Raw genomic sequence first — 22,083 nt, 5'->3', positions numbered from 1 at the left:
TGAGAGGTTTTATCAACCAAATCCATGTAGTCAATTGTAACAGTCTCATTTGGCCCCCATGGATATGACTTTGCAATGTCATCAACAAAGTCTTTGTAGCACAATACATTTGAGTCTACCACCTTACTGAATATAAACCAATCATATTCCACCCTAGCATTTTTTCGATCCCCCGCTAGTTTAATTTCCAACAAATATGTAGCTATGGGGTCCATCCTGTGGATGAACATCGGAGTTGTCTATCAACCTATCAACCAAATTTATTCCAACGACAACAAACTTATTAACAAGCAAGTTAAAGTCACTTACCCTATTGGTAGCCATGAAGGAACTGTGCTAAGCCTTGAATTTGCCATTCGAGGTGGATGTGGTTCACAACTGTCACACACAAGTTCTCTAAAAAAACTCTCACACACAAGAGAAGGAATAAATTACCATTACTAATTAACTATAGGAGGAATAAGAAATAAAGTACAGATCTACATTAATTAACATCTTTAAGTACAGTCTAGACTGAAATAAACTATGATAGGTGAAAACTACTAGATCTGTACAGGAGCTAAGCACTACTGCATGTAATTTTGGTTCTTACAATATGACCAAGCTTTTTAACCAAGGTTGTCATTACGCTAATTTTCTCATGATAATGGGGAAAGGCACACACTAAGTACATGTCATCACATGGCCAAATTACACAGTAAACAGTACCCATGGCACATCACACTAAATGTCTGAAAAAGTGAACGTAACAGTTGATCAATACCTGCACATCTTGCATTCCCTTCTCAATATTAACAGTCAAGAAGAAGGGAAGAAATCATACACATCTACATAGGAAAGAAATCAACCTAATCGGACGAATGGGAGCAGTAGGGGATGGGAGCTCGGGGGCCAGCAGCAGCCGCCGCTGAGAGCTCTGTCAACAAGGCGGCTGCTGCCTGGACAGCACCTGCAGCGTCGATTGGCTGCCGTCGCTAGGGCCGAAGGGAGCTGAAGCCGCCGTCGCCGGAGCCGATGGGAGCCGAAGCCGCTGCCGCAGCCGCCGCCGCCGACGACGACGAGAGCTCGAGGGCGACAGGACCACCAGCACCGAATCGACGGCGGGGACAGGAGCGCAAGGCCGGTGGCCACGGGAGAAATGGCGGCGATGCGAAAGGACGGCGGCGGCGACGCACGGCGCCGCCCGCGTCGAGGGGAGATGAGAGATTGGAGATTATTTGGGGATTTCTCACTGTTGCTGCCTTGTTGGTTGTTACCTAGGGTTTCGCTGGGCATTTTGGTCTTTTTTGAAATTACTGACAACGTAATGGATGTATGCACTAACAGATCTAACAAATGCCTAACGGTAAGGACATGGGAGGGAACACAGCAAAATCTCAAGGGTACACAGGGGATTGGTGAAAACTGGAGGGCATGGAAGGGATTGAGTCAATTTTGAGGTGCATACAGGGAATTTACTCATTTATATTATATATGACATATGTTATTGAGAAAATTGCAAAAAATATCATAACTTATAAGTTGGTAAAATAGCATAGAAATAGCTAGCTCCACATGTCATTGGTACGTGTTTTAGCAAGCCGCAAATTCCTGAAATGAAAAGAAAACAAATTAGTATGTGTTTTTACGAAAGCAGTGCTGGTAGTTCCAATAACAAGAATAAGATTTTCCTGAAATGTGTCCATTTATCTATCTATTATCTATCAATGTATAGAAAATTCTTTTAATCCCCAAGGTTATGATTTTTTTTAAAAAAATAATATAGATTAATATATAATATGTCACTTCACAAATATGCAAGTTAATTTAAATTTAACTTCAATAAGTTGTAACAGAAATAAAAAATTATACTATAATTAGTATACATATTTTTACAATTAAATTTGTTAGTTAAACATGCATGTTTGTTGAGTGATATTTTCATATTAATCTATCTTGTGAATTTTTTTAAAAAATTTCATCACTGTTTATGTGGACAAGCAGTAAACATGTGGACATCCATCCAAGTGATTGTGCATGGCCCCCTAAAAGTGCGGGCTACCTTCCTAATTATTAACAAATGTAAAATAAGAGAAAATACTGCCATGAAAACAAATGTTGGAACCGACATTAATACTAGAATAAACTTGTAGTGATGCTGCTGGTTCTCAATAATATAGAGTATGAATGTCGGTTTTGTTTTTACAAATCCGCATTGACAGAAAGGGAGTATTTCAGAACTCACATGACTATCTTTCAGAAAAACTAATAACATTTTCCTGTGTATAATGAAGAAATATTCAATTTTTTATTGGTCAACTTTTTTATTTAAGATTGTTCATATGGCTAAATATGTGTGCCTGTCATAAACCTGTTATTAACATGCACGTAGAAGATAAATGGATGTGCATCGGTGGTTGGAGTGTGGTGTGACCAATGTCTGCGCATCCAATCATACTGTTAGAAAAACAAAACCACCCATAAGTTTGCACTTCTTGCAGGAGCAATGAATCAATTCTCGAAGGCCCTAGCTTCAGATTGGGCTGGCGACAACATCCGCATCAACTGTGTTGCCCCAGGCCTCACCAGGACGCCACTCCTTGAGGAGGTAACACTGCATATTAATTAATTTCTCTCAGACAAAATAAATAAGTTACTTGCATCTTTTATGGTAAGTCATTAACAAGTACTATCAACCAATTGTCTTTTAATCTCACATTTTGACATGCAAGCTCTAAATTAACTTTCCACTGTACCTGCTTCTAGGCCGTAACTGAAATTATGGATGTCTATCAACAGGAGATGGCACAGAATTATTAGAAATGATCTTAAAAGCCTAAAAGAGAAGATCTAATTTATTAATTTGTTAAATCTTAATATAAAAGTGGGCTAGATAAATTTTTGTTAAATATTTCTCTTGTTTATATAGTTCCTAAATTTTTCTGGGATTTATTTGAGCCAAGGAAGTATTTTAATCAATGGAATATCATTTCATGAATAATTTAAATAGAAAAAGGTTTTAAATCTCCCTTTTGGCTTTGGGCCGAAAGTCGACCCAAGTCTCTCTCTCCCTCTCCCTCTCCTTGACCTGCTTGCGCTCGGCCCGTTCAGCCCAGTCCGCCGTGCCCTCCCTCCTCTGTCTCAGCCGCTGACAGGCAGGACCCACCTGTCAGGGCTGTCTTCCTCCTCCAGCCACCAACCGCCGCCTGTAGCACTACAAGCCGCCGCTGCCTCCTTCCAAAATCCGGCTGCCCCTTTCCTTCTCCGGCCAAATCAATTGAGGGGAAATAATCTCCTCGATCTCCTCTTCCTTTTCTCTTTAGGAATCCCAGGCTAATTTCATTTGGAAACCGACGGATTTGAGCTCGATTCGGATCTTCTCTCTCCTCTAACCCTAGAGCTTTCCATCTCCTTGCCGCCGGCCATGTGCCTCCATCGCCGCCGCTTAGCCCTATAAAAGGACCCCTGGGACCTCCTCTTTTCGCCGCCACCTTCGCCCTAGCCTGCCGCCTTCTCTAGTGCCGCCTCCACGTGGTTCTTTGCGTCGCTGCTGCCGGCGGGTGTCCAGTCGGGCGCCGCCATCGCTTCGGTCGTCGCCGTCGGTCGCCGTCTCCTTCATCAGCATCGCGAGGTCGCTGTCGTCCTCGTCCCGTCCTCTGTTTCCGCCGCAGATCACCGGAGCGTCGCCGACACCATCGACCCAAAGCTCTGCACCGTCGCCGTCAGTCCAGCCGCGCCGCGCCGCCGTTGCAGCCGCCGCCTTCGGTCGCTGTTGCCAGCGTCGGGATCACGAGGAGGAGCAGCACCTCGTCCACCCCTTCGTTGCCGCCATTTCCCGCCGGAGCACGAGGTGCCGAGCCGCCGCCGGCGATGACGTCATCATCGACGTCAGCGCCTCGTGAGCCGTAGACCCATGATAGACCAGATTGATCTCGGCCGTCCGATTTGGTCAAGTTTAGCTCAATTAGATCTCGGCCGTTGTTTTCGTAGACCGCCTCTGTGCACCCGGTCTACCGTGAACCGTCTTTGATGACGCAATAAATCTCTTTTCCTTTCAAAAATAATTCTTTATTACGTCATAAATCAATTAAAATCCATATAAATGCTTTAATCCGGTTTAATCTTTAAAAAATTCATAACTAATTTATGGTACCTCGGTTTAATGTGGTTCAAGTTGCAAAAGTTGTATAAAATAAAGATCTATATATTAAAATTACCCATAAATTGAATTAGGTTTTTTTTTTGGACGGAGGGAGTACATCACATGACAAGTCATCTATGTTGATGGTGGTCGTATATTGTCCTAGTTATGATTAGATCCTCTCTGGGGTTTTACTCGGTTGTATTTTCATAGTTGATGGTTTTCTTTACTCTCCACGAAATGTTTAGAACTTACAAACTAGTATAAATTTGAGATAAAATTGAACGAACACACCAGAAATAAATTGGGAGAATTGTAAAAACACAAACTGCAAATTTGCCATCGAAGTTGGTTTTCTGTGCTTCCATTTGTCACTGTTGTCCAAACTGATGCAATTAAAAGGATAAAAATAATTCATACAAATACATAGCAACTTGAAAGACTATTTTGCCCTTACCTAAGTTTATCCACTCCCAGCCCTAGGACCCGACTTGACTGCAAGAAAGAATGATCCCCTCCTACCTCTAAACCACAGATCTCAAATCCTCTCGTCTCTTATGGCAACGAAAGAGCTAATGGATTTTGATGAGTAGGAGGCGACAGGCAGTCGGCGGGTGTTGTGGCGGTCAGAACTGCGTGCGACTTCGGCTTGAGCGGCGGCAGCAGCAACAACTGCATCTTGGGCAGCAACAGCATTATCAGGGGATGCAGCAGCAGCAAGCAAATGTAGGCCGCAACAGCAGCAGCCAACTGCATCTAAGCATCTTAGCTCTTGGGCAGCAACAACAACAACATTAGCAGGCAGCATTTTCGTGGGCAGTAGCAGCCCACGGCTGCATCTCCTAAGGCTTTTATCCTCTTTTTTTCTTATTATGCGGTAAGTATGCCAAAATAATTTTTATCTTGCAATTTGGTGGATAGGGGTATCCTTGTCCTAAATTTGATAAAAACCAACCTTCTAACCGTGCTAGTTCAGTTTGTCAGTATAATAGCAGGCAGGTTGGGTTCCAATTGTTTCTGGTGGCAAATATACAATACTGGTAGAAACTAGTGGCAAATATGCAATTGGCCCAAATATATTAGCATTAGTATTGGGGGGCTCCTAGCTAGTGCGTGCGCGCACGCACCCCCGGCCTTAACTACCTCTATCAGTAATTAGGAAAGATTCTGAAGATTTTTTTTGGAGATTTTTTTACTAGAAGATTGAAAATTTTTTAAGTTAGATTTGAAAACTTTCGATTTAAGTTTTAAATTTTAAAGTCAAATTTTGAAAACTTTCAACTCAGATTTGAAAGCTTTCAACTCAGATTTGAAAACTTTCAACTCGAGTATTGAGATTCAAAAACTTTCTAAGTCCAGATTTGAAAACTTTGAAAACTTTCAACTTGAGATTTGAAAATTTTCAACTCGAGTTTTGAAAACTTTCAACTTGAGATTTGAAAACTTTGAAGTCTAGATTTGAAAATTTTGAAAACTTTCAACTTGAGTTTTGAAAATTTTTAGTTCGAGATTTGAAAACTTTCAACTTGATATTTGAAAACTTTCAAGTCCAAATTTGAAATTTTTAAGTTAATATTTAAAAACTTTCAACACAAAACATTTGAAAAACACGTGTTGTTGGAAGATTAAAAAAGCGAAAAAAATCATGGAAAAAAAGAAAGCAAAAAAAAGATTTCAAAGTAATCGAAAATGCGAAAAAAGAAAAGGAAAAAATCACGGAAAAAAAAGAAAGCGAGAAAAGAAAAGAGAAGAAACGGTGGTAGCAACTAAAAAAAGAAAGAAGAAACATGCGCGTGTGCTGGACCGTGTGGGCTGGAAGTACTGTTACGTTTATCGTTATTAATTGAGGAAATGTCATGATGCTCATTATCAGTGGCAGTTGTAGATGATAGGGATGAACCAGCAATGAAGTCATGGAAAACTATTCACTTAAGCGCTGATTCAAAGAGTGAAGATAGGAGATGGACTGAGACTATGATAAATTTAATATTGTATATGGTTTACTTGTTAAAGTTACCTTGTATTTTAAGGCATGACTCCAGAACCCCGTCTGGGTTTTTCTTTAATACTTGAGGAAAGTTATGCGGAGTCCGGCTAGGTTTCCTATCTATACCCTTGCCCCCCACCTATATAAGAGGAGCCGAGAGCCCTCCTAGGCACAAGTCACATTCAGATTATCAGATCAATACAACACCCAATAGATATACAACCCTCAATAGGGTATTATCTCTTATCAAGGGGGCCTTGTCTAAACCATCGTCTCCGCATCCATCCACCTTTCCGCTTTGTACATAGCCCTATAAATTTAAGGAATTGCTATTCCTCTGTCGACAGAAAATGCAGGCCCAAATCTTTCGTTTTTTGGGCCGTCCATCTAATTTGAGATTCGTGCATTCGCTGGGCTGTGGTATGGACATCCTTGAGTTCATCTAGGCTGGGCTTTATTGGCCCGCCTTTTGGGCTCTGTGGGTCCCACAACCACTGTTCAATTTTTCGAGACCCGCGCCGCCTTTTTCGTCGGTTCTGTGGGACCAATTTGCTGATTTTTTTTCTCGTTGATTCCGATAGAACGGAAGAGAGCGAAGAGAGAGAGAGAGAGAGAGAGAGAGAGTGGTGATTTCATCGGGGAAAGAGGAGGCGATCTCGCCGCGCCGTCGAGCTGGGGATTTCTCCGCGCCGTCGCGGCGGCGCCGAAGCGACGAGTAGGCGGTTCACTGGTGAGGAGGTCTTCATCGACGGAGATGTTGTGAGTACTGCTTCCTTGCTTGCGCTTCCATGTTCAGCTGCTTCCTTCTCCCCCTTCGAGCGCCGCCAGCAACGGCAGCCACCACTACGGCCATTTCGGCGGCAGCTCACTGGGGCTGCATGAGTAGAGGACGATGAGGGGGGAGCACACGTTTTTGATGTTGTAGTGTACCAATTTGTTGCGGAGCAGTGCGGTGACGAGCAGCGCGGCCATGGAGATGGCGATCTCCGCATCCCACAACGATGGGCATGAGGACACCCCACACCCCTGATCAGAGCCCTACCACCTTGATGCTTTGTTTTTGATTTTTTTTTCATCGTTGATGCCTTCTAAATTTTCTATGTCGTTGATATGTTGTATGTTTTTTGCAGGCATTTGCTAGATTTGTGGTTTTGTTTTTGTGTTTGAAGCGCCGATCTGGTGATTTCTTCTAAGGTGAGTTAATGTTGTTTTAATTTTCGATCTGGTGATTCTAAGGTCGAGCGGTTGTGGTTGTGGTTGTGGGGTGGAAGGGGGAGAAATCCGCCGGGGTGACGAGCGTGGAAGAGGCCATCCAGACGGCGACAAGGCCAGCGCCACCAAGACAGCGGTGGCAGTGGAGGGGGAGCAGAATGAGGAGTGATGCTGCTGCTGCTGCGCCTGCCTCACATCAAGGCGCGTGTGGCTGCCAAACGCCATCAGAGAGGAGAGGGGGATTGCTTCTGCTGCTGGTTACAAGAGAAGAAGAAGATTAGAGGCACTCATCGATGCAGATTAGTACTACATTCCTGTTTGTAGCTAGTTAGCTAGCTTGATTGCTAAACCGACAGCGACAATCAATCCATCGATCGAACAAACAACTCAATCAAGGAGGAGGAAGTGGAGTGAAATCGAGCACTCTCTGGACTGTATATACCTTAAAAAATTGATCGATCCAAATTTATTTGAGTGTGTGTCTGGGCCAAGAAGGAATTCGTCGAGAGCAGAGGAAGACGATCGATGCGGAATTGGAATCCACTGGCAGCAGTAAAATGGAGTAAATTATTGAGCTATCAAGAAACTCTCAGAAGATGACCGACGATTAGAAACCATATGAAACAGTAAAAGAGGATATGTCTTTATTAATTATTATCAATTAGCAATAATAATTTGATAATTGTCCACCCTTCATCCAACAGGACGTTCTATTCCCCTGTTCCTAAAACCATCAGTCACTTGCTACAACTCTCATGTGTTTAGTTCACGCCGAAGTTGGAAGTTTGGTTGAAAATTGAAACGATGTGATTGAAAGTTTGTGTGTGTATGACAGGTTGATGTGATGGAAAAAGTTGGAAGTTTGGAGGAAAAGTTTGGAACTAAACGCAGCCGAGCCAGGAGTTCAATCTGGTTACTGCAGTTAGAATCAAATGAAGCAATCCAGTGAACAAAGAGGAGCTAGCTCAATGTCAGGTAGCAATATATATGCAAGAGTTGACTACAGATATGTATATACCTCCCATGGTCATCATAATGTTGCCTGCCTGTGTAGGAGGAGCTTGGCTGTTTGAAACAATCAGGGGATGCAAGGGGTGGATTCATAAGGTCGAGTTGTTTCAAATCTGTTGACAAAAAAATGCCGCACAAAATCGTCAGGTGAAATTGATGTTCTGATTAATTTTCAAGTTCTCATATCAGTTAGTTTTGAATTGGAGAAATTCAGAAATTTAAAGTTACTTCATGTTTGATATCTGAATTATCACTGCAGTACTCTAGCTCTGAATCTTGAAGCTGTCATGTTGTCTAAAATTTAACAAATTTTAAAATTGTCATGGTGTTCTGACACGTGAATTATCACTGCAGTATTCTATTTATTAGACTTGAAGTTGTATAATTGTAAAATTCAACCTATTTTTCTGCATTCCTGAATCTGAATTTATTTTTTTTGCCTTCAATTACATGGTTTTAACATTGTAATTACAGTATTTTTCTACGAAAATATAGTACAAATGAACTATAATTTTTTGTGTATACTAGGATGAAAGTAGGAATTAACTGTGCTAACTTTGTGCTATTTGGTCATATGTTAAGACTCCTCTTTTGACCTGTTCTATATAATTTTTAACTCCTTTGAACAATCAATCAATCATTTTTAACTTTCAAGTTATTATTTTGCGTTTGATTTAATTTTTATATAATGAAACATAATAAAATACTTGGTAATTTCTTGATTGCTTTCAATTCCTGTCCTTTTTTGGTTGAATCTGTAAGGAACCCAAAATTGAAATTGTAGAACATTAGTGCAAAAATCATAACTGAATCAGAATATTTCTGTACACTTAAAATAATTTGAAGATCCAAATTTCTATTTATGCATGTAGATTTTAAATTGAAAATTATGATCCAGATTAAGATAAATCTATACAGAATAACATTTTTTACTTTTTACCTGAATTTGATTGTTTCAGGATGAAAAGCTTTTGAAGTTTTAAAGATTACAGTTGAAGAATATCTTACCTCTTGATGTATTTCCTGATTGGAATTGCTTTTCATCACCCATCTTTAGAACATTTGATGTTTTCAAATTCTTCTCTTTTAATCTTGAATATAAAAGCATTTCAATTAAATATGTACAGATTTTGCACTAGTAATCATAATCATAATTAAAATCGTGGCTCCATTTACATGATTTTAATATTGAAATTACAGTATTTTTTCTATGTAAATATAGTAGAAATGCACTGTAATTATTGTGTGTGTGTACTAGGAAGGGATTAGGAACTAATTGTGCAAACTTTGTGCTATTTTGTGACAATTTAACAATATTTGTGGATTATTCTATATGATTAGTTTGAATTTGTAACTTCGTGAATCTAAATGCTTTCAAATTTGAAAACTGCATAGTATTAGTGCAAGAATCAAAGAATATTATTCCAACATTGAACATGTAGTTTATTTATGTTCACACAAATCATCTAATTTATTTTTGTAGATAAACTGGAGTATATTTTTGCTATTAATCTCACACGTCCAATTTGCAAATTTGCTCCAACAAACTGACATGGCACAAACTTTGAATTGAAGTTATTTATTTTTCTTGTTGGCATAATTGTTCCATAGGAATGGTTTCAATATTTTTTTGATATTTAGTTGCTCTGCAGTAATATGTCTCAATTTTGAATTACTGATTGAGTTGTGATCTTAATTCTGAATTTGTTGTTAATTACTTTGGTCTGCAATAATATGCAGTTCAAAATTCATATGCCATAATGTTGTTCAACCTAAGAACACACATGACAATTGAATCTTAAGATAATATGGTCTGTGATGTTTCTATAAAGTCTTAATTCTACAAGATGTCAGTTACATATTTTTAGTATTGAAATTACAATGTTTGTTTTATGTAATTCTTATACAAAATAACTGTAATTTAAGAAAAAAAATTGAATGCTATTGAATCTTCTCATTTTGTGAAGCATTGTGCTTGATTTGAATGGTTTATGGAATCAAATTTAATAATATATGTGAGTATTGAAATTTGTACTATGCAATGAAATGCAAATTCAAATTTAGAATTCTTTGAAGAGCAAAAAAAGAATTCTAAAGGTGTATTTGATAGATGCCTAAGGATGCTAGATTGCAATCTAAGAGTTTCCTGACAGTTGTCCTGTAGCTAGTCAAAATGTTAGCTTAAGACATTTGTCCTCTTTATTGTGACTATCTATGTCTCTCACATTGATCAGCAAGTGAGTAATGTAAAGAGAGTGGTGTATTTGATATGTGTTGTTTTTGTTTTTTTTTTGCTATCCGACCATACTTTTGTTTACTCTCTAGGTGACTGAACAGAAGCTTGCTGTACTATTATCTAATTTTAGACAAGTAAGTTATGATATTATTGAGGAGATGTGTTACTTTATGTTACTCCCTTGATAATTCTGAAATCTGATATACTCCGAAATTTTGAAATTTGATATACTCTGAAATCCGATATATTATATATGAAATTTGATTTACATTTGCCATGAACTTTGTGTAGTTGGTCCATGATGAGTAATATAAATTTTTTGACATATAAATTCTTTGAAATCCAAATTTTGATATAAGTTTTGTTCTGAATACAGTACATATGCAGTACATATTCTTTTGAAATGCACCTACACGTATGTTCTCCTAGTTGTTTAGAAATGGCTTTAAATCTGTACTTCTACTTATTGTAAGACAAATTACTTGATAAATTCTATATTGTTAACAGATCCTATAGATTCTATAAATTGAATCAAACATATACTAAATCTTTGATGTTTCTGTAAAGCCTCAAGTCTACAAGATGTAAGTTACATATTTTTACTATTGAAATTACAGTATCTGTTTTATGTAATTCTTGTACAAAATGACTGTAATTTAATAACAAAGTTTTAGAATGCTGCTGAATATTCTCAATATAGTGATTTGAATATTTTTATGGCAACTTGTAGCAATTTTTAGTTTATTTTTAGATTGTAATGAATTATGTTTTTCTGATTTTCTTCGTACTATGAATTTTTTATTATCCTGCTAGTCAATTGATATGCAATGATTTTTTTTCTTTTTTCTTAATATTCTCAGTGAGTTATGGTCTGAATTTAGAATTTCTTGAAGAGTAAAAAATAATCTGAAGTTGTAATTGATTGCTGCCTAAGGATGCTAGATTGCAATCTAACGGTTTCTGACAATTGTCCTGTAACTAATCAATATGTTGGCTTAAGACAATTGTCTTCTTATTTGTGATCATCTATGTCTCTGACATTGATGAGTAAGTGAGTATAGCTGGTCTCATTCTTTTTGTTCAGCTCTATGTCCTGGGGACTGTACTAGAAAGAGCTATACTGCTACTAATGTTTAGTGTTTGAATTATAATTTTCTAATGTTTAGTGTTTGAATTATTATTTTCTGATAGCGTTATGCTCTGAAATCTGCATTTGCTTCTTATTAATTAATTGCTACAGTAATATAACTAAAATATAAAATTGTGACATAACTCAACTTTCTGCATCCCTACACTATTTTTTCTGTAGTGATTTTGTGTTTTGAGATAATGAGGTTACAGAAATATAAGAGCTCCTCATAGTGATTTTTAACTCTGATGCATCTGTATTCTCTTAAAACTGCAAGATGTCGGTGTCTTAAAATAATTCAGAGAAGAGTATGGTTTGAAATTATGCTTGTAGATATTTCAGTTCAGTGAAAGTTTTAGTATGAAATTATATTTTGCATTTCGATTTGAATCTGTGAATACTCTCAAGAAATTTCAGACCAAGTTATGGTGTTACCTGACAATCTGTGTATTTTGATTTGGTATGATGTTTTTGTTTTTCTTACACATTGATTGATGTTTTTCTTGCAACCAAGTGTTTCTGAATTTTTAGTTTGTCAAATCTGTTCAACTTTCAAATTTGTCAGATGTTTCTGTAAAGTGTAGTCAAATCTGCATTATGTGATCTATATATTGGTGAATTTAACTTGTCAAATTTTTACATATCAATATCAATCGACAGAAGATTCAGAAAAATAAACTGAAGAGAATAAAAGGTATTAGTACCTGTATTCTTTTTCAGAACCTGATTTTTGAAATCAGACTTTAAATCCTTTGTGTTTTTGATTTGATTTCCTATATCTCCTTTTTTTTTATTCTTCTCCACCATCTCCATCCTCTTCTTTTTTTTTTGTTAGATCTGTTTGTGTGTAAAAATCCCCAAGTGATTTCTTCTTGAAAGCAAAGTTGCTTTTTTTGCTTTTTAGATCAGAATCACGTGACTCTGCAGAGTTGCTTCTTGCTTGACAAATTTTCTCAATACGGCATAAGGTCACGTGATTTTTTTTTGTTTGTTTTGATCTGATCTATTTGGGCCATGGTTTGGATTTGGGCTTTGTTTTGGATTTGTGCCCTCATAGTATCGACTGGATTTGGGCTCAAAAGAAATGGGCCATGAATAGCCTTTCAGATTTAGCTTGCTATGTTATTTTTTATTTTTTGTTGTTAAAAATCTGAGGCTGTTTGATTCAGATCTTGTGGCTACAAAATTCGACAGATTGGAACACCTATTTTCTGTCGACTGAGTTGTAGACAGTCCCATAAATTTATTGCCAATCAAAAAAAATACATAGCTGGCGTGCGTGTAGGGGTTGTGTCAAGTGTTTCATCAACAAGAGCGGTGGATTCAACTTCATGAGTCGTTGGATTTGTCTATCGCCCAGGGTAAGCGTTTCGATTCAGCTGCTTTGACTTCCTCACCTCGGCAAACTCTCCTTCTCCGTCTTAGGTTCTAACCAGTCGATGAGGTTCAAGATCACTTCCATCTTGTTCGGTCACTCGAACGCCACCAAGACCTTCGTTAGGCCAGTTTTTCCCGAGTAGGATTCAAACCAGTCAGAGAAACCTGCAGCGTCGGCCTATCCAATCGGCATCTCCAACAATGCCCAAAATCATGATGCAACTTCCTTTGCTTCTCGCCACAAGATTGGGATCTACTTCAACTCCATCCCCTCAGGTTAGACTCAGTCATGGTTCAACCATGTCTGAATGCATGCCCAATCAGTGATACCTGTACCAGCATAGAAACTGTCTACAGTTTCGAATACTCAGACGACTATTGATGATAGTTAAGTACCAAATTTTACCGTCAACTTCTGCATAAAAACATATAGAATAAAATATCAAACTTAGTGATAAGGATTTATTACTAACTGTTTCTACAAGTATGTGTAAATATTTGTATACGGGTGATTTTGGATGAACGTATACCCGCTATGTGACGAAATATACCTTCGGTCAATCACGCGAGTACAAAGATTGAGTGCTAAAACCACGAAGTTGCACTGTCGTACAACAAAATTTGCTTAGTTTATATATATGTCTACACGGAATAAATGTTTACAAGTGGCTATTTTTACTGCCGACCGCATATGAACATTGATTTTTCATAGGTTGTAACTTAACCACCCCCTGCGAAAACAAATCTTCTTAGACTGTCGCCTCCCACTTACCAAGACAACATATCTTTGTAGGTCTTTTAGTTGCACGCGGAGTGTTTGGCGGTCTGGATAGAGCCATTTTGGTCGCATGAGCAAATGTTTTTTCTGATGAGTGCCAAAAGATTGGCGCACCACAGCCATCCCTTTCTCAAATCATATGTAGTTGATGACTTGTGCGAGAATAATTGATTGACATATGAGAAAAAAAAATCAAACGATTTTTGAAAAGCAAACAGATATGAATATGTTAGAAATATGCCATGGGAAAAATTCACAGATGCCGATTGAAAATAGCAGGCAACGGGAACGGGATAACTATCTCCAATTACACTTTCATTTATCTGAAAATTCTTTTCGCGCATATTGCGACAACTGACAGGTTTACATCTCCTTTTATAGCTCTACAGTGAGTGACTATTAGATCATCATTCATCATACAGTCGTGCACTGCTCGCCGTGATGATGTTTGACTGGCACGCACAACCATCCTAGACATCCACACGCACATCATACTGCCGCAGACCGACGTGTTAGGTAAGGATAAGATTGATAAGGCACTTGCGTGTCTGCACCTTTTTTTTTTAAAGACTGGTATTATTTGGCTTTGTGGACAAGAATATAAACTAAGAAGTATTATTTGAGATAGTTTAAGAAGCTAGTGTCAATAAGGACATATTATATTATCGCCCCCACGTCGCTCTCACGTGGGCGGCTTGGGGACAAAACCCTAGCCACCCGCACCGGCACTCCCCGCACTTCTCCTCTCCACCTCGCCACCGCCAGAGCCCGTCGCCCGAAACCGATCGGCTAGCCGTAAAGGTGACGGCGGGGAAAGCAACTTCGACAATGGTCCTCCTCGGCGCGGGAGATGGAGCAGTGCATGTCAGGTGCAGAGGCCAGCGACCGGAATGGTTAATTTGGCGCGGCGGATCCAGCCATGCCGGAGGCGGATATGGCCTTCGCGGTGGCAAATCTGGCCTCCCTTAGGCTAGATCGGTATAGGACCGCCACGATGGCGGCAGAGCTCGTGACGACGGCAGTCCCGTGGATGTGCGGGGTGGCGCGAGGAGAGGCGCGCAGGGCAAGGAGGTGCCATGGGGATGGGGAGGGGCAAACGAGGCCGTGGCTGGCGGAGGGCTGGCACGTCGCGGCCGGCGACGGAGGAGGAGGACAGCGCATGCATCGCCTGCACGGCAATGTCAGCAGCGAGGAGGGGGACAATGCAGACGATGATGGAGCGGGCACTGCAACCTACGACCGCGAGAGGCTGGTGAGGACGCTTGCGACGGTTGGGAGGCCGTAGTGGCGAATCCGGTGGTGGCGAAGGCCGGCGAGGGCAACGGCAGGGAGGCCATCGCGGATTGTGTTCGCGAGATTCCTTTGTAGGCTTGGCTGGCGGTGTGGCGCTGGAGCAGATGAGGTCGAGTTGGCAGAGGTTGTGCAGGTGGCAGAGCTCTGAAGTGGTGGCAACAGGTGTGGTGTGGAGGTTTGTATGCAAGCGGCTACGCTTTCTCCAGTTGAAAACCGAGTCCTTCTGGACGGGCAACAGTGACGGCTAAGATCCCATGGCCTTCATGAAGGCATTGTCTAGGAGGTCCTATTCCTCGCAATCTATGTCTTCTTTTTGATTAGTCATTGGCGGCTCTTGGTTTTCTTCATCAGGTTGTGACAAGGGATGAATGGATCTCCTTATCTGTCACCCTCCTCTTCCTCCTCTCAACTCCTCTTCGTGAGTATAACTGAAAACATTTCGACGTCTTTCTGGGTTGAGTTGGTGTTAGGCGGGGCGTTTGCAGCCTCTTTGTTGGCCTTCTGGCGATCGATCACGCTTAGTGACGGTCGGCTTGGTGCTAGTGTCTTCTCTATTGTGTGTTGTGAGGAGCTGCCAACTCTTGACGGCGTTGTGTTTTTCTTTGTTTTTATGGGTTACAACCTCGCAGAGTTGCATCGTCTTGTGCGAGTCGTTCAAACTCTTTTCAAATAAAGAAGCTAGTGCCACATTTTCGAATGTACTAAATGCGACAAAAAAAAGTCTTTTATTATCTAGTCATATTTTTAGATGAAATTTTCAGCCCAAAAGAATATTCTTTCGGTTGGAGTGGGGATGAACAAGTCTATATAATATCCTCACTGGTCGATACACAGTAAAGTCAAACTACATTCACTGAAACGAAGAGAAATTGAGACCTCTAGGCTCCAGCCGTACATGGCCATGGCGACTACCAGCTCTAAAAACGAGAGGTGGAGCCTCGCCGGCGCCACCGCGCTCGTCACCGGCAGCAGCAAAGGCATCGGGTAAGACTAATCTTCCAAATCTTCTCAGCTGATTGACGCACGCCAGCATATGCGCAAGCCGCGTTCCACTGATCGATCGGATCGTTATCGTACAAATTGCCAACCCTCGCAGCCGCGCCATCGTCGAGGAGCTCGCCAGCTTGGGCGCGACGGTGCACACCTGCGCCCGGACCGAGGCGCCGCTGAACAGATGCCGGGAGGAGTTGACGGCCAAGGGCCTTGCCGTCACCGTCTCCGTCTGCGACGTCTCGTTGCGTGCCGACAGGGAGGCGCTCGTCGGCACGGTGCGCGAGCTCTTCGGCGGCAAGCTCAGCATCCTGGTAATTTAACGACCCATGTAGAAATTAGCTAAGGTAGCTTAGCTGCCGTGGTCGATTTTGATAGTGTTATCTGTGACACACGAATCCGTGGCGAGCTCATGAATGCAGGTGAACTGCGCCGGGATGTCGTTCCTGAAGCCGGCGGTGGAGCTGACGCCGGACGATTGCTCGCAGGTAGGGGTGGTTAAGGCGTTATGGGTCTTAATTTTTTAACCTACAAAATTTAAGAGCTGAGGCTGTATTTAGTTCCACGTCAAAATTGGAAGTTTGATTAAAATTGAAAGTTTGAAGAAAAATATTAAAAGTTTGTATGTATAGGAAAGTTTTGATGTGATGGAAAAATTGGGAACTAAACCAGGCCTCAATATGAAATGAGATACGCTGAATTTCTATTTATTTTTTTATCTAAAAATATTTAGAGTCTGAATAAGATCGTAGAAGAACCTATACACATTGACCCATTACCACCTCTACTTCGTAGGTGATGGGGATGAACTTCGAGTCGTGTTTCCACTTGAGCCAGCTGGCGTACCCTCTCCTCAAGGCCTCTCAGAGAGGTTGTATCATCAACATCTCGTCCATTGCTTCAGTGGTCGCGTTCTGCTCTCTTCCCAACGCCGTCTACTCAGCTGCTAAAGGTCAAAACAAACAACCTTTGCTATCTTGGACATATTTCAAAAATATTTTTTATCTAAAAAGAATATATAATGGGAGCGTATCCTATGCACACAGGCCCTCGCGTGTACACACCATGTACACCAACTAAAAATTATCACAAAAAATTCTAGGAAAATTCATACATGTACTTTCAATAGTATTACATCTACGTGCAAAGTCGCATCTTCAAATTCATTCTACATAGAGAATAACAAAAAAGATAAAATTCTGACAAAATTGCAACCTTAAAACTGTCAGATTTTTTGTTTTTTTTTGTTACGGCTAAAATATAATGAATTTGACGTTAAGATTTTAACCCTAGGTGTAATACAATTGAAAGTATGTGTATGATTTTTTCTAGATTTTTTGGTGACATTTTTTAGTTGGTGTGCACGTGTGTACACGTGAGGGCATGTGTGCATAGGATATGTTGCCGTAGTAGTATACCAGCATCACGGTTTTTCCATGATAATTTATATTTAGCATTCGATATTTGTTCCACAAAGTGTTTGTTTGAGAATTGAGACTCGTTTCCTTTGACTAATGGATGAGCAATTAAAGCCCCTTTGATTTGTATGAAAAACACATAAAATTTCGAGGATTTCAATCATATAGAATTTCTTTTTGAAATTCCTATTTAACGCACAATCGTCTCGACATTTTGGAGGAAACATAGCAAGAGTTCCATCCTCTTGAAAATTTGCTTGAATTTATCTCTCTCATCCGATTCATACGTTTTTCTTGCCGTCTAATCAAACAACAGTTCTTGTACGTGTTTTTCCTGTATTTTATCATCCTCTATTTTGTATTTGCATTTCTATCGGAATCTTATGATTTTTTTATTGCTCTATTTTTACATTTTTGTGATTCAATGGGACCCTCCATGGGCTCCAGTTAACTGAACGATATCACCGTGGCACCTTAGACATTTCTCCACTTAACTGATTTCTATAAGAATTGCTTAATATCATGTTTGTTTAGGAGGTGGAAGAGTTTTCTAGAAAACGGATATAGCACTATTACCAGAATTTGAAAATATAAGGGGCATTTTGTCTATTAGAACAAGGCTTTGACCAGCTTGTTAACTATTACTAGTATCTCACTAGAAATTGAGCGTGCCAATTGGTACGCTTGTTTTATAGCTCTTGCATTCGTTTTCGTGTTGTTAAAAAGTATTATGTGTCTTGCAAAAAGACGACATCATCAAATTTCCATATCTTAAGCTATTAAATTGTAAATATCATATTAATATTTTTTTAATGAAAACTTAGTTGTATTTTAATTTTTATAGATATGTAGTTTGGGAAAACAATGTTAAAATATGCGTAATGGAGTGACATTATGTTAAATACAAAGCTAATATAAATTTTGCAAAGTTTTATAAGAATTTAGTCCAATTTTATTGAAACAAAAAAGGTACATTTGAATGAAAATTTTAATCAATTTTTAAGTTAAAATTTAGTTTAGCAAATCACATTATTACGAAAATCCTTAATTTTTCTTTTTTTCCACACTATTTAGGGTTTCTTTATTTATCTAAAATCATAGTTGAGTTTTCTATTGAATGATAAAACTGGTGACGATATTTTATTTAAAGGTGTTCTAAATTTTGTTTAAAGGAGCTACGAAACTCGTCATTTTCTCATAGTACCATATGAAAAGCTGCAAATCTATAGAATTTGTGCCATAAACTGTACACGCTTATTTACCATGATGTACACGGGAGTGCTACCTATTCATCTTCTCCAACAACCGGCTAATGTCTCCGAGGGCTGGGCAATACTCCATATTGTATCATGTATGTGCACGGGAGACATAATTTTCAAGCACTCTTTAAATGGACACGTGGCAGTTTTCTGGACATGTGTTACTAAATTTTTAGTGTGCCATGTGGCTCAATAGGAGGCCAGATTTTTGACCCTGAAATCGGTTATAGAAGATTTATCTGATGAAAAATATGAACATAATAAAGTAAGGTACTCGTCAGTACGAATGTAACTAGTACAAATTGTACTAGTACTAAATACTAACCAAATGGAGAAAGAAAAGGTTATACGAAGAAAATTACATCTTATATTTTAAAACGGATGAATAAGAAATAACCTCTTCCGAACTTCTTGGGTGATTTTAAGGATATAACCTGTGTTAGCGGAAAAGCTGAAATCTCTCGCTCACGCTTGGTGTCTGCAGACTGCAGCTGCCTGAATTCTGCTGGACGCGCTACAGTAGTTAGAAACAGAGGAAACAGAGGAATGCAAGGCAGAGTGGAGCGACGTAAGGTTTTGGCATGTGTAACCTTGCAGCTTTTTTGTTTTTCACCTTTTTTTCTCTCTCTATGAACTGGGTTATAATTACAAGCAAACCATGGCCGCCTGAAATGCAAGATCCAATAACAGCTACTCGTATGATCTGGTTTCTTGCCGGCAATTGAGAAAAAAAACGGCTACTCAATGACTGGTTGTCTGGTTCTATCCTTAATTCCCAGCCGGCCGTATGCAATCTACTACACAACGAAATACTGAAAGAAAGCTGCTAAAAATAGAAGTGCACAAGATTAGTAACCCAAAATCTATCAAGCTGAATATGCTTGCACCACGGTCAGCCTATCTAAAGTGGATTAATTCTAAGACACGGACACAGATCCTCAGTAGTTACTGCATAATACTAACAATAGTTGACATGTGGATCCATGGGGTGTGAGGCACCCCTATTAGCTGAGGCTTCCGCATAGCAGTAACCACAGGCAATTACCTTCACTACACATGAGGCAATATACTAAGGTTATCTTTGGAAAACGTAGATTTTATAGAAGTTTAACAATTTCCATGGGAGGCCGAACACAACTCTTATTTGACCTTTCTCATGTTTTGACGACAAGTTGTGCTCTTTGTGATATTAGGAGCAATGAACCAAGTCACAAGGAACCTGGCTGCTGAGTGGGCGAACGATGGGATCAGAGTTAACTGTGTTGCGCCAGGCTTCATTCGTACTCCGCTCCTATCTGAAGTAAGTTCCAGGTTTTAATTCTACTAAATTATCCATGGATGTACGGCTCCTTTGTAGTTCTATAATTAATTTATATTATCTCCCACTTCTTTTTTTTATTTTCAGATACTAGCAAAATACCCATGCTTTGTTATGGGTAAAATAAAATATATACTAATATGTCATAGATATAATATTTTTTATCAAATATGCTATTATTATTAGTTTACTTATTTTAATATATAGTATTAACTTGATTCAAATAAATATTAGACTACCACTCATTAAATTGGAGGTTCTTTTGACAACGTACATATGCTTGCAAGCTTACAAATATGGCACAGTTGTCAGTTAGACATGCATTTTTTTTTCTAATGGGCCTAAATGTGTGCAGTTCGTGGAGGGTAACGAGTTGGGGCGAGCAGAGTTCAGCCGTGTTCCCATGGGCCGTCTCGGTGAACCAGAGGACATCGCATCGCTGGTGGCGTTTCTGTCAATGCCAGCGTCCTCCTATATCACCGGTCAGGTCATATGCGCCGACGGCGGTCGCTGCCTTTCTTGAAGTGGATGATCCTGATTCCTGAAAGATATACTAATTACCTGCTACGTTGAGAGATATGGAAGAATTAATGGAATTTGTCTACCACGTGCCAACCAGGATAATTTATCTGGGAAGAGCACAGATTGCTGGGTGTGTCAAAATGATAGAAGTTACCACATATATTTTAAATAAGTCTGGGAAATTAGGTAGAATAGTTTGTCAGGACGCGTCTAATGTGGGAATTCCCATGGAACAGAAGATCGATCTGGTTTCTAAGACTAATTAATCTTATAAAAATATTGTGCTGCAACATTAATTAATCTTTTAAAAATAGGGCGTGACGATAGCGTAGGGCACAGCAATAGGTGTTGGAAGCAGAGTTTGGGAATGGTGGCGTTTCCGCTCGCCGCACTCCAAAAAGAGGTCAGTTTTGCCTCGCCACGTCCATTGTCCTTCCATGTCTATTGCTTAATGCCTCAGCGACAACAAGCGTCTTGGCAGCGGCTACAGGGCGGTGTGTCGAGGCGGTGATAGAGGCTTTGGGATGGCAATGGTGGCCAGCCAATCAACGTTGGCTCAGCGACTGCAACTTGGGATGAGAGTGGCATCGCAGGCAGTGCCAGCGATATTCTGAGTTGATGGATCCGGCCTGGCCAGATTGCCCTCCAGGTGACAAAAGGATGCATTGAAAACGCAAGATGACGGTAGGCAGGATATGGCAATGCTGGCAATGGATATGTCATGAAGTTGGATCTAGGACGCAAGTGCCACGGGATTTGAGATGTCCATGCCCGATCTGAACGTGTAATCGCAAACTACATTAAAAGGCTTCTTCTCTGCCTCCACTGAATAGCGTCGGCAAGCAATGGCACCAGGGCCAGGATGTTGACAGATCAGATCGATTGGCTCTAGCCAATGGCAAGGACAAGGTGGCAAAAGGAGCTCATCACATATGATCAGAACGTCGTGAGGGGTGCAAGAGTTCATACCGCATATCAAGATCGACGCATTGCGGTTTTTTGTTTAGCATGACTCGTTATTAAATAGGAGAAGGCCAAGCAATAGTCCTGTAGTCTTTTCATTTTCTTTTTTGTTTTAGTTTTCGTGTAACCTCTGGTAGTGTGTGGATATGGAGGCCAGATTACTATCCATTATCTAAAAAAAAACATTGATTTCTTTGGAGTACAAGATTCATCAATATGTTTTTCTTTCATTTTATTGGAAATATCTATCATGCGTGTAACACGAATAGTTAATCCTATGCCAAAAGTCAACCGCATCAAAAACTAAAAACCATAGAGTATGTAAACATTAGCATATCCTTGGTTGGTATAGATTGACAAGAACCACAATACCACTTTGAGGTACCATATTGGTTTTTCCATGTCGTGCTATCCATTGGTTCTATGTTGTTATTCATTGTTAGACGATTAAATTGATATATATTGACTTA

The 22,083-nt window shown here is 39.8% G+C and overlaps 1 protein-coding gene and 1 long non-coding RNA gene across 4 annotated transcripts; both read left to right on the top strand.

Annotated features, from left to right (window-relative positions):
* Positions 1-6,680: 6,680 nt before the first annotated feature.
* On the top strand, positions 6,681-14,221 carry LOC127754447 (uncharacterized). 3 transcript variants are annotated; one of them, XR_008012831.1, is made up of 5 exons: positions 6,681-6,866; positions 7,238-7,301; positions 8,155-8,294; positions 8,374-8,477; positions 10,656-14,221. It is a non-coding gene; the product is annotated as an uncharacterized LOC127754447 (long non-coding RNA). The 3 variants fall into 3 exon arrangements; XR_008012830.1 differs by having other exon boundaries at positions 9,290-14,221; XR_008012829.1 differs by having other exon boundaries at positions 8,374-14,221.
* Positions 14,222-15,969: 1,748 nt separating this feature from the next.
* Positions 15,970-21,818, top strand: LOC127754442 (tropinone reductase homolog At5g06060-like). The gene is made up of 6 exons (XM_052279981.1): positions 15,970-16,127; positions 16,240-16,447; positions 16,556-16,621; positions 16,929-17,085; positions 20,004-20,110; positions 20,484-21,818. Exons 1-6 carry the CDS (start codon positions 16,039-16,041, stop codon positions 20,649-20,651), a joined length of 795 nt encoding a protein of 264 aa, XP_052135941.1. The 5' UTR covers positions 15,970-16,038; the 3' UTR covers positions 20,652-21,818.
* The last annotated feature ends 265 nt before the right edge of the window (positions 21,819-22,083 follow it).

The sequence above is a fragment of the Oryza glaberrima genome, chromosome 11 (assembly GCF_000147395.1).
Source record: "Oryza glaberrima chromosome 11, OglaRS2, whole genome shotgun sequence".
In the NCBI taxonomy this organism is placed as follows: domain Eukaryota; kingdom Viridiplantae; phylum Streptophyta; class Magnoliopsida; order Poales; family Poaceae; genus Oryza; species Oryza glaberrima.
The sequence above is the reverse complement of the archived record's forward strand: the minus strand, read 5'-3'. Positions and strand labels throughout refer to the sequence as shown.